General features: G+C 35.3%; 1 protein-coding gene across 1 annotated transcript; it reads right to left on the bottom strand.

The window, feature by feature from the left end:
- Window positions 1-5,098: 5,098 nt before the first annotated feature.
- cfap300 (cilia and flagella associated protein 300) lies at window positions 5,099-12,856 on the bottom strand. The gene is made up of 7 exons (XM_067376773.1): window positions 12,747-12,856; window positions 7,226-7,307; window positions 6,159-6,231; window positions 5,900-6,057; window positions 5,613-5,785; window positions 5,442-5,508; window positions 5,099-5,338 (listed from the first exon to the last, which is right to left on the bottom strand). The coding sequence occupies exons 1-7, from the start codon at window positions 12,854-12,856 to the stop codon at window positions 5,204-5,206; spliced, it is 798 nt and encodes a 265-aa protein (XP_067232874.1). The 3' UTR covers window positions 5,099-5,203.
- Between the last annotated feature and the right edge of the window lie 388 nt (window positions 12,857-13,244).

Below are 13,244 nucleotides of genomic sequence, written 5' to 3'. Positions count from 1 at the left end.
GAGGGACTGTATTGGGGGTGGGGAAACTTTATGACAAACTGCCAAAATAAAAGGTTGCTTTAACTTGGAGGAAGTTTTAACAGAAATATATTACTATGATATAGTAAAATGTACTGCTCAGTGTAATAATAATATTACCATTGTAAGGAATATCATACAACCAAGATATTTTTATCCATATTTTAATATCAAACAGTCTTGTTGTGTAGCATCTTATTTGACAAAAAATAAAAATGCAATGTTTTGTTGTAAATTGATTGTTATATTTGATTGATTGATTAATTGATCATTAATTGTTAGTTTTATTAATTAATTTCATTAAACACTATTGTTGATGGCAAATTTGTATTGTCATAAAACACAGGAAAAATAATAATTAGATTTAATGGGGTCCTAAATTAAAAGGTGGCTTAATGCAGTTTAATTGTGAACAAACAAGTTATGTTTACATTCATTCTCAAGGTCTAACAAACATGTGGAGAGCATATCCTTCCCTATTAATGGTAAATTAATATTGTGATAAATATCATATGATGTGGAAAAATAATATGGTCATAATATTTCTGGTCATATTGCCCAGCCCTATTTTTAAAATTTATATTGAAAAATGCTGAAAATTAAAATCAAAGAAAGGGTACAAGAAAAATTTAAATGTAGTGAATGAAGAGGAATAAAATACAGATAAAATAATGTGCATATGTTACATATAAACAAGTTTAGCTAAAACTATCAAAATAAAATTTAAAACAGAATTAATAAAAAATAGTATACTAAGGCACATTATGAGTAATGTCAGCTATGATTAGATGGGGCAGGGGGAAACGAGCTAGGCTACTTTTCATTTCTTTTTTGTCGGGTTTTGAGTAAGCTTTGGGCTGGAAATTTTTCTGGGACCTGGCAACCCTGCACGCAGTGATTTCACTCGATTCAAACTGCACCCACAGAGACGCAATCAGCAAATTACAGCACTTCACTTCTCAGACATTCTAAATCAGCACTGATTCAGCATGATGAAGCGGGGAAAACAGAGAAACGAGAAATTTCCCACTTCCAAGGACAAATGAAATGCAGTTTGGTCTCCTAAGTGTGTCTTCTCATGAACCAGGATAAATGAGCAGTGTTACCACAGTTACTTTGAAAAAGTAACTTAGTTACTTTACAGATTACTTGATTTTAAAAGTAACTAAGTTACTTTACAAGTTACTTTATTAGTTATATTCAGCAGCTGCCGACAACATAAAAATGACAACCGGTTTTGACAACACTCACTTTATTGGAAGTGTATTTTTAACAGTAACATCAACAATCTATCTCCTGACAATTAAAGTTGAACCTAAAAACTATTTCCTGAAAAAATACATGTTTTTACAAAAAATAAAGGCAGTCTTGACTTCACTTAACATAAATACTTGTTTTAATAAAAAATAAAGGCAGTCTTTCTTGACTTAACATAAGTACTTGTTTTAATAAAAAAATAAAATAAAGAAAAAGACTATGAAAGAAGAAAAGGCTGTTTTGTGAGGCAGCGCGGCATTGACGGTGGTAGGGATCTTGTTTATTATGGCACGAAACGAGGGTGCGTCAACCGTATTTAACGGCAGCATTTCCTCCACAACAAACTGCCCGATTAACTTCTTCAACTCTCCCCCACTTACTGGTTTTGCACCGAAGTCCAGCTTTTGTTGTTTGGGTGGTCGGGGACCTCCTGCTCTCTGCTTCTCATCACCTGGTGTGACTTGCTCTATAAGTTTGACTGCGCAGTGCTGCGACTCCAAATGTTTTTTTCAAATTCGACGTAGTGTTTTTGTAGCTAGATAACACTTTGTCGCCGCCAGCACAGAGTCTAGAATGCATCTACAAAACGCACATCTCTCGCCTCCCTCCTTTGTTTACGTTTGTGTCGCTGCGTGGTACGTACACATGACGTGAACTTCATGCATGCTGAAAACGTGACTTGTCGCATACGTGACTTCACTCCCCGAGATGCAAGAAGAAATAAATATATATTTTTATTAAGGAAAATGACAAAAATAGTAACGCACAGTGACTTGGTTAAGTAACTTTAATCTGATTACTGGTTTGGAAATAGTAATGCGTTAGATTACTCGTTACTGAAAAAAGTGGTCAGATTAGAGTAACGCGTTACTAAGTATGTAATATGGAAAAGAGACTGTAAATGAGTATAGTCTCTTTTCCATAATGTGTACACAAAATGTGTACAAACAAAACATCAGCATTCACAATTAACTACAACTTATGATTAATAACAATTTGCTTCAGTTATAAATCTGCAAGCATTAACACACAAAGGAAGTTCTGACTTGGATGTTGTTTGACAATGACTAAAATGAACCAGTGAACGAACTAGTCTATTATGTCTGAATACATAGGCAGGGAGGATGAGTAATGCCACTTTATTTTTAATGTTGCTTTTGGAGTAATAAGAATAATAAATAATTTTACTTATACTTCAAATACCTCATATACATGTGCCTATCTGAACATCACATGTGCAACAATGAATTATCTTTTTTTTCCTGCTGAAAACCAAACTTCAAGTTATAAGAAAATTCCAGTGTAAATGTATTGTGTAGTGTGGGGACACCACCAATAGTCACAGTGTAAGATAAATAATATATAAGGAACTTTTATGTATCACATAAGTGGCAGCCATTTTAAAATAACCACTTGAAATAATTTCAACACTTCCACCCCCGGTTTCATAGACAAGACTTAAGCTATAGTCTCAGACTAACATGCATGTTTGAGCTGTTTTAAATGAAAGCAACTTGCACCGACATTTCTTAAAATAGGTCAAAGCCACTGTTTTGTCTCAAGATGCACAACAGTAATGTCTTTTTCTAGTGAACATTTATAAAAGTTACTTAAATGTCCTAAATAAACTAAAGCCTGGCTTAATCTAAGCCCTGTCTGTGAAGCCGGGCTCCAATGTGTCAAGCCTAATACTGCATTCAATTTTTTTTTTTTTTTTTTACAGAATTTGCTACGTTTACCAAGGGAAAGAGAGCTGAACTAGAATACAGGAAAGCAAGAAGTTATTGCATTGTTTCAGCAACAGCCTTGATCAAGCCATCAGTTTAGTTCTAACACACCCTTCTGGTTTCACAGACAATGTTTATGTCTAGTCCCAGACTTAGAATCATGTTTGAGCTGTTTTAACTGAAAACAACTTGCACCGACATATCTTGACTTGCACTGACATATAAAATTTGTCAGTGCCATTGTTTTGTCTCAAGGTGCACACCAGTAATCTTTTTGTTTTGTTTTCTATGTCAAGTTTATAAAAGCTACTTAAAAGCCCTAATTGAACTAAGGCCTAATCCTGGCTTAGTCTAAGCCCTGTCTGTAAAACCGGGGCCTTAATGTATAAAATAATGAGAATAAATTTGATACTTGAATGTCTCACCCATTTGAATTAAACTGTCCTGATGCAATCTGTTGAGGCTCCAGTCAATCTTTGCTTATGATGTCTTGAGAGAGAACCAGTTGAGTCAGAGGATCTTGAGTGAATGGAAAGAAAAGGCCAATCCCAGGCACAAACTTATGGTTCCTTAGACTTCTAGTTCAGCATCATCTTCACATAAGAATTTCTCAGAAAACAGGAGCTTGTGATCAGCGATTTTTAAAGATGAAGATGTCACACCCTCTGAATGTGTGTGGGCCAATAAGAAGTTGTTCCTTTGGAGGGAAACATTACGATCCTTTGTGTTCTAGGGGGGAACTTGCATATGTAGTTTGATTGGGTGTTTGAGAGATAAACCTTTAAGATTCTTAAAATACTAATGTGTCATAGAGTTAGCAAAATGTAAATTGACAAATAGGGAATGAAAATTGGATACATTTATACATTTTTCAAGTGGTTATAAATAGAATATATAGAATTAAAGGGTCTATTTGTCCTTTTCAATTTGTGCTTTTCAATTAAAGCAATCTTGTTATATTTGTGTCATGTAAGATCAATGGCACTGCAAACGTCTCTGTTCACAACGTAATTTTGCAGCGTTAAGTATTGTAGCAAATCACAGGGAGTTCTGCTGAAAATAATGACCAATCAGATGTGTTTAAGTAACCAGTTGTCCTAACCAGCTGCAATGGTGATGTGACAATTGAGCCTTTGCAAAGACCCCCCCCTTTAGTTACTGTTGCTTTGTCCGACAAGCCGTGGCACTGTCACACCACACAGAGGGAAAAATACATCGCGGAGCAAAGAGGATACTGACCACACGTCGACAGACAAGACAGAACAGGTTATTTATGACATTAAACAAAGTCCCAGCTTCCAAATTGTGTAATTTTTTAAGAAATTCAAACAATAAATGGCTCTTTAATGTGTTGTGACAGATTGCTGTAGCGCCTCAGCTCAAGCGGCTCGTGAACTGATCATCTCTTCCTACTAATTCATTTGTAGCATCAAATAAACATGAATGAACATGAGAATGAATGTTGTTTAAAACACGGAAAGACATAAATACACACCATTTTTCAAGTTCAAGTCCACCGAGGTTGATCTTCTCACACCTGACTGCTTTGTCGGACAAAATGGCAGATTCAGCGTTATGATTGGTTAGATCGCTTGTCAATCAAACTCCCGATGAAGGTTCAATTCTGTTTTAGAAACGGTTTCTATTTTTTTGCGAAGTCACGGCTGAAGCAACAACACAAAGCATGGCAATGATAATCTCAGGTAATGTTTATGTGCTTTATTTAATGTTAAAAACATGTAATGTGACTTTGAATATCATTTAATGCTCCCAGCTTTGTAAGCAACAATGGATAATTAACCTCAGATCTTGGAATTAAACAAATGGAAGCAAGAATGTTCACAACTGTGAACAAAACAAGTGTATTTTTTGACAAAGACTGTTTCAGTATCTTGGTGTGGATTTTTAATAATGTTTAAATGGTGTAATATTTGTGAATATTATGTACTTATCCATTTTCTTGCAATTGCCGTGCAAATGCCTCGAGAGCCTGCCCACACTTGTTCTGATTGGCTGTGGTTTTTAATTGATTGACTTTTAGTTTTACAAATGAAGACAATATTTGTAGGACGAACAAAAATGATTTTTTGCAGTTTTATTAAAAATAACAATAATTATTCATTATTATTATTATTTAAGAAATTAATAATTTCTTAAAAATAATATCACAGTGTTTTTATGTAGAGATAAATCGAGAGCACTTAGTTTCCCGAAAAGTCCCCTATACCAAATGAATGGTACAAAACATACACGTGTCTTTTAAATGGGTCAATACAGAGGTAAGCAAATGTCTGCTCGTTGTCTGTTGCAGATGGGTAGCACAGTCCACCGTGATCCTAATAAACAAAAATAGCAATGTTAACATATAATTAATAAGGAAAAAATCCTGAGTGCACCTCTAAGGACAATGGTGCAGCAGAGGTCAGTTAAGGTACATACGTGAGCAGAAACTTTCAAGATTGTTGTGACCACACTGATCTGTTTTGTATGTGGATCCTTCTGAACGCTGTGGAAGACATGTGCATCGGGTGTTTATCATATGACTACCATACAATTGATCAGGTATATTGTGCATGGTGAAATGCAAGAATGCAACATAAAAATTCTCACCTGACCAAGTCTTTGTACATCATTTTTGCTGTCTCAATGTAAGGATCAATGACATCCTCATATTGGCAAAGTTCACCACCTAAGACCATATGCTTGAACAGTCTGAACAAAAACTCCTGCCGATCACTTGGACTGATTATATGATAACTGTCAGAGTCTTCTTCAAGCAAAAGCTGTCAGGAAGCATGTCAAACAAAGAAGATCAAAGTTCAAACAAACATTTAGATATAAAATTCAGATATGTTTGAGAGCATCAATGGTAGATTAATTGATCAAATAATCCATACCATCCTTAACTCATCAAAGTCAGGGATAACTTCATGGTAACATTTGACAATGTGGCCAGAGGGACGCAAAATTCCATTTGAGTAAATTGGATCGAATATGTCCACTGACACTTTTGTGCATGGAACAACTTCAACATTTACATGTGTGATGTCTCTACCTGTGAACGGGCAAAAAGCCATTATTAGCCTATATGAAAGGAGATAATACAAAACATTGTGAATGAATACAATATGCCTTATCGTTTTGACATTAACATACCCAGCAGTGTCCATGATCCAGAGGAATCAAGTACCTTTAAATTGTTCTTCACGCACGGATCTTGAAAGAAATTCTGAAAAATATATATACAGTGCTCAGTGCAAATGAGTACACCCCCTTTGAAAAGTAACATTTTAAACAATCTCTCAATGAACACAAAAACAATCTCCAAAATGTTGACAAGACTAAGTTTAATATAACATCTGTTTAACTTATAACATGAAAGTAAGGTTAATAATATAACTTAGATTACACATTTTTCAGTTTTACTCAAATTAGGGTGATGCAAAAATGAGTACACCCCACAACAAAAACTACTACATCTAGTACTTTGTATGGCCTCCATGATTTTTAATGACAGCACCAAGTCTTCTAGGCATGGAATGAACAAGTTGGCGACATTTTGCAACATTCTTCAAGAATGACCTCTTTTAGAGACTGGATGCTGGATGGAGAGTGATGCCCAACATGTCTCTTCAGAATTCCCCATAGGTGTTTGATTGGGTTCAGATCAGGAGCCAATGAATCACTTTCACCCTGTTCTTCTTTAGAAATCCAACAGTGGCCTTAGATGCGTGTTTAGGATCATTGTCATGTTGGAAAAGTGCACGATGACCAAGGTCATGGAGTGATGGTAGCATCTTCTCTTTCAGTATAGAGCGGTACCCTTTTATAGTCAACTGTCTGCTGGACACCTGTGTAATGAATAATTAGACTCACCTGTGGTTGAATTCTTGTTAAATTAGATATTTGTGTCTAAAATTTAGCTTTGCTTCAGAGACTTTCAGTGGGGTATACTCATTTTTGCATCACCCTAATTTGAGTAAAACTGAAAATGTTGTTCTCTAAGTTATATTATTAACCTTACTTTCATGTTATAAGTTAAACAGATGTTATATAAAACTTAGTCTTGTCAACAATTTGGAAATTGTTTTTGTGTTCATTGAGATATTGTTTAAAATGTTACTTTTCAAAGGGAGTGTACTCATTTACACCGAGCACTGTATATTATTATATACTATTTAATGTTGCTGTGTGCAAGATGAAATTAATGTGTAAATATTTACCCGGGCAAAGTCATTGCTCCTATAAGGCTGGAAAGATTGGTCAAAATTGAAGGCCTGGGTGGTAATTCGACCCAACATGGACCTAAAAGGCAAATGGAAACATAATTACAAACATTGGAAATATTGCACAGCTCAAGCGGACTAAAACTCTTCTTTTACAATGGGTAACTGACCAATTTTTGATACAAGAAAAATTAATTATGTAATTTTATGAAATTTTTATTGTATTATTGCATTTCTCAAAATATATATTCTAAAAGAAGCTTATTCAATTACTTTAAATTAATTATTACAATACTTAAAATTTTTTAAGCTTCAGTACTACATAACTTTAGTAAACAATGAACTTCTCGACTGGAAACTACCTAGAAATATCTAGTGACATTTTCATAAAAACCAATGCTTGACATGCAAAGGTCAAAATGCAAACAGCTTTACACCTACATCTGTTCATTTGAGTTGCTGCTAGATTTTATGGGGGCTGATTTTGGAATATCTTATGTGTTTTTTAAACATATTATACAGACTAAAAAGTGAATAATGCTAAAAAAAAAATGCAGTCATGTGAATTCACCCTTTTGAATTCTAAGGTTTTACGTATATAATAACGACATAATAAAAAATCATCTGGTCTTTAGAAGGTCTTAAAATTAGGTAAATACAACCTCAGATGAACAACAACACATTACATATTACACTGTCATTATTTATTTACCGAAAATAAAGCCAAAATGGATAAGCCATGTGTGAAAAACTAAGTACATCCTATGACTTAATTGCTTGTTAAACCACCTTTAGCAGCAATAACTTGAAGTTATCATTTTCTGTATGACTTTATCAGTCTCTCAGATTGTTGTGGAGGAATTTTTGCCCACTCTTCTTTACAACGTTCTTTTACAAACGTATTGAGGTTTGTGGGCATATGTTTATGCACAGCTCTCTGTAACACACCAAGCCTAAGCGGCGGAACTAGTGGCGATGAAAGCAGACTGCGGGGTTGTCTCACGTTAGCAGCGTCTGGGCCCAAAGTTGGCCTGACACACCAAACCAACGCTCGACACATGACGGCCAAGTAGCACGTCTGTTCTGTGCCTGTGTAAGAAGAAATGCCTTTCCGTACCAGCAGGTGGCAGTAGCTGAACAGCCAATTAGAATGATCAGATGGCCCGACTGACCCACAAGCTCCGACATCAATTCAGCACCAAGCGGCAACCTCCCCCAGTTTCTTGTGAAGCCAATACGGAAGTGAATTAAACTGCGCTAGGGACAGGCTGCAGAAGAGAGCAGAATCTCATTGAGTCCCATGTTAAAATGGCCAAGTTTACAGCAGAAAAAAAATGTTTACAGTCTGGTTCAAATTGTGGTTTTGGTCTGTATAGCTAATTTTGCCCTTCATGACAAATATGAGGGGGGTGAATTTTTTTATAACTCAACCATTTAAATTATACTAAGCCTTAAAGTTCTGCATAATTAAGGGCGTGGTCACTTGAGTGACAGGTAGATTGCCGCTGCTGTCTGTGAGCCGTCATGTTACCTCATTCAATTCCAGCCGCTGAATTTGGCATCTCTGCCGTATTTGTGTTTTTTTTCTCTCTTTTTTTTTAATACAATTATAAAATATGGCTTGCTTCATTAATAGTCGAGACAGATGTGCTCGCATGCGGAAGATAAACAGAACACACGTTATTGGATCGTGGCATTGGCTAAAAGTTCCTGAGATTTACTACAATGACAATAGCAGGAGGATATGAAACTCTGACAGCACTGCTTGGATATTATAACTAAAATTGCTGCACTATTTTGAAAAATTATACTTTGGACACGGCTCATTTGTTTGTTAGATACGATCACACACAGTTTTACAACATAAACGCTGCTCAGATTGCATTATTTCTTGAAGAACGATGATGGAGAGCAGATCATTCAGAAGAAATGTGATGCAAACAATGGATAATATATCAATATTTCATGGATTTAACGCTTTCGTGGACAAAAAGTACTGTTGTTTTGTTTTGCAATGGATATTTTACCCAAGTGCTACGGATTGGATTCATCTCGCGATCTCTATTTCATTATAAAGGTATGAAGTTCTGTTTGATTTTTTGAGTTATTTGCTCACCCCACACAAATTAATTACTGGTGTTGGAGCATCTATATCTTATAAAATAAAAAATAAAATAAAAACACCGTAGATTGACAGTAAGGCTTTAGAACTTTCTAATGATAACTTGTTATCTTCATTAATATTTTAGATAGTAAGATAGCTCCTGCTAACATGGTCACGTCGAGCTAGGCGGGCATGGTTTCAGCAACCAGTCACATGGGCTACTACTACATCCCGCCTCTTTGCCCATTTTGAATTATCCGGGAGTGACGTGCGGTGATGCATTGCTAAGATGGCAGCGGCCTCATTTTCGCTTCAAAACTGCTGTTCAGAACTCTATGGGTGATGTCAAGGACACTACGTCCAAAATTTTTTTAGTCTACGTTCAGCACTTCGAAAGAGCCGTAAAAAAAAGCAGACAAGGACCAACTTCAGTCGATGATCACACTGAGAAAACTTAGTCGGCCAACAAACAAAAACTGTCCGATGTTCCAGGCTTTAAGGTCCTGCCACAGCATTTCAATTGGGTTGAGATTTAGACTTTGACTGAGCTACTGCATTCATTTCTTTTTTAGCCATTCTATTGTAGATTTGCTGGTGTTCTTAAGGTCATTGTCCTGTTGCAACTTGCACAAGCTAATATCGGCACATTTGTCTCTAGAATACTTTGGTATTATGGTATACAAAGGCGTTGACTCAATGACTGAAAGGAGCCTGGGTCTTTTGGCTGCAAAACAAGTCCAAAATCATCACTCCTCCACCATTACCATGCATGACAGTTGGAATGAGGTGTTTGTGTTGATATTCTGTGTTTGGTTTTCACCAAACATGGTGCTGTGCATTGCCAAACATCTCCACTTTGGTCTCATCTATCCATTCCTGGGAAGACTGGCAACTGACTTGAATTTTTTCCACTTGTGAATAATCTCCCTCACTGTATAATGATAGACTTCAGATTGCTTGGAAATGGCTGTATAACCCTTCCTAGATTGATGGCAGCAACAATGTTTCTCTTAGAACAATGTTTCTCTTAGATGGTGCTCTAGACCAGCAAACTGCCAGAACCTCAGCTTTTATAGTAGTTGTTCACGCTTGCTGATAATCAATTAATCAAAAGATATTTGATTAGCAGCACCTGGCTGATACTTACCCTCTTAATTCCTATGGAAGCAATAAGGGTGCTTAGCTTGTCACATATGGCTCCTCCATTTTGGCCTAATTTTATCTGAGGTTGTATTTACCTAAATTTAAGACATGCCAAGTACCAGATTTTTTATGTCCTGATACATAAAACCATGGAATTTAAAAAGGATGTACTTTCTTTTTCTCATGACTGTATCATAAATTGAATCTAAATATGTAGCTCTATAAGCTATATAGTATAATAGTAGTATAAGCTGCAGGTGTAAAATGCGAGACTATCTATTTCCTCCAGGGGGCTTGCATTGTAGGTAAGCTATATGATGTGATTCAAAGTGCTGATTCAATTTTAGGTATTTGTGTATATTTCTATCTTTGCTTTGATTTTTCATGGCATTTTTATTTAGCCTAATGTTCAGCTCTTGTTCATTTATTGGAAAGCAATGTTTTGCTCCATGTGTTATATGAACAGCACCAAGAGTGAAGTTTAAATTGAGTTTCAGTTAATGCTAATCTGCGCATTTCTACTTAGTAATGGGTGTTTCATGGATGTGGACCTTTATGCATCATCTTTTCATAATTACATCAATTTCTTTTCTGCAAACCATTTTGAAGACTATTCAGTGACAGATATGCTTCTTCCCTGCTAACAGAATTTTGTTATAAGAACATTCTCTAAATATTCAGTGTTGGTTCTGGGAACATAAAAAACATCCAGTTTTCTTGACGTTAGAGGAAGGTTTTTTATAAGGTATAATGTTCCTCAAACGTTCTTTCAACCTTCTAGGAACGTTGATCTGTAACATTCCAAAAACATAAAAATGTCCAGTTTCCTTAATGTCAGTAGAATGTTACTTAAAGGTTAGTATGATATTCCTGAAACATTCTTTCAATCATTCAAACACCTGCTGTGAACAAGCACTGAAAGAACACATACTACAACTTTCTTCAGCCACAGCCTTAGATGAACTGAAGATAAAATACATTAAATCACTCAAGATCAAGAACTCCACAAACAGCATTACCAGTTTCACTTATTACTAACCAGACTGACACTATTTTTGTCACACATCTACAGAAGTTCTTATTGAGAATTAACAGAGAATTAGATGTTTGTCTTATTGAAAATGTCTTGTTTATGTCTCCACCATGGGGATCTGTATTTGCTTTAGTTGAGCTCTTTGCCCTTGACTTTTGAGTTGCTTCTTTATCAGCAATTACAGGTGTGTTCAAAACATTCAACATTTCTGCGTTGATAAAGCAATCATCATGTCTGTTTTAATAACAGACAAGTGACTGCATTAAAGTGGTTTAAACAACTGCTTCTTTTAAGTTTTTTTTAACTTTTGTGGAATTTAAATGTTATATGAAGAGGAAATAATAAACTTAAATGATGTGATAAATCATTTGTAACACTGAAGTGATTGTCCAAAACTACTTAAAAGCTAAAAACGACACATAGACATCATCACTCATCATATAAACCTCAACAATGGTGTCAAAAAAAAAAAAAAAAAATTCAGCTGCATAATTATTCTTGCTGCAATGCATGCTGCAGGGAGCCATGAATATGTTTTGTATTCTGGCATGAAGCATGTCACCATTGTTGTGTTTCATATGCCGAATGCTGATGTATGTGAGTATATAAATGACAAGAAAACATGTTTTAAACAAAAAGTTAACAATGAATGATATTTATACACACAGACATCAACATTCAGCATCTGAAACGCAACAAGAGTGTTACAAATTCTTTCTTTTCACATTGGTTACACAGTTTGATGCATCTCAATAGCTTTTCAGTTTCTTAAGTCAACAATTACAGAAAAAAAAGCTGTTATTTAAACCACTTTAATGCAGTCAATCATGTTGATCTGCTTTATCAACGCAGAAGTGGCTGAAGAAAGTTAGTTTGTGTTTTTCTTTTTCTTTCAGTGCTTGTTCACAGCAGGCGTATGAAAGATTGAAAGAATGTTTCAGGAACATCATACTAACCTTTAAATAACATTCCACTAACATTAAGGAAACTGGACAATTTCATGTTCTTGGAATGTTACAAATCAACGTTCCTACAATGTTGAATTTTAAATCAAAATTAAGTTGAAAGAACGTTTGAGGAACATTAAAACGTTCCTCTAACGTCAAGAAAATTGGACGTTTCTTATGTTCCCAGAACCAACACTGAATAATTAGACAACGTTCTTATAACAAAATTGTGTTAGCTGGGTTGTTCCTCACCGCTGTCAGTGAAATTGTACCTACAGAGGATATTCTTACCATTTCATCAGGAGTCTTGATATCTTAGGATCTTGCTGAAACGTAAACTTTTTGGTGGAAAGCTGATTGAAGGTGAACGCTTGTTCGAATGAAAGTTTCTCCTCCGCCATGCTGTCTGTTGTTGTCCACTGGTTACCATGACAACTAAAAAAAAGTCGAGCTCATACGAAATGACGCCCATTTGATGTCGTCAGATGTCTTATTAATAATTTAATTATTTTCCTACACAAATGCAAACTTTCAAAACTGTAAACTTGTCTTGTCTTCTCTATTAAAAAAAAAAAAGAACTGTAAAATTGTACTTGAGCTTGATATCAGTCTCGCCGTTTACAATTTGCTCTGCTTTTCATGTAAAATGTTTGTAATAAAACGGTAATAAAAACGTTATAAAACTTTGTAATACAAACGCCCCTTTTATTTATTTATTTTTTACGTGGTGATTTCTGCATAATCTATGTTACAACTTCATGATATCTGCAATAAAAAAATAGTTTAGTT

Source organism: Chanodichthys erythropterus, chromosome 22, assembly GCF_024489055.1.
Source record: "Chanodichthys erythropterus isolate Z2021 chromosome 22, ASM2448905v1, whole genome shotgun sequence".
Classification (NCBI taxonomy): Eukaryota; Metazoa; Chordata; class Actinopteri; order Cypriniformes; family Xenocyprididae; genus Chanodichthys; species Chanodichthys erythropterus.
This window is presented reverse-complemented; position numbering and strand designations above follow the sequence as displayed.

Excerpts from the sequence above, each read along its gene's own strand:
- cfap300 (XM_067376773.1), bottom strand. The coding sequence starts at position 12,856 with ATGGCGGAGGAGAAACTTTCATTCGAACAAGCGTTCACCTTCAATCAG. Across the intron at positions 5,509-5,612 it reads ATGTACAAAGACTTGGTCAG|CGTTCAGAAGGATCCACATA; the intron begins GTGAGAATTTTT and ends TGTCTTCCACAG. Across the intron at positions 5,339-5,441 it reads TCTTGAAAGTTTCTGCTCAC|GATCACGGTGGACTGTGCTA; the intron begins GTATGTACCTTA and ends TTTGTTTATTAG.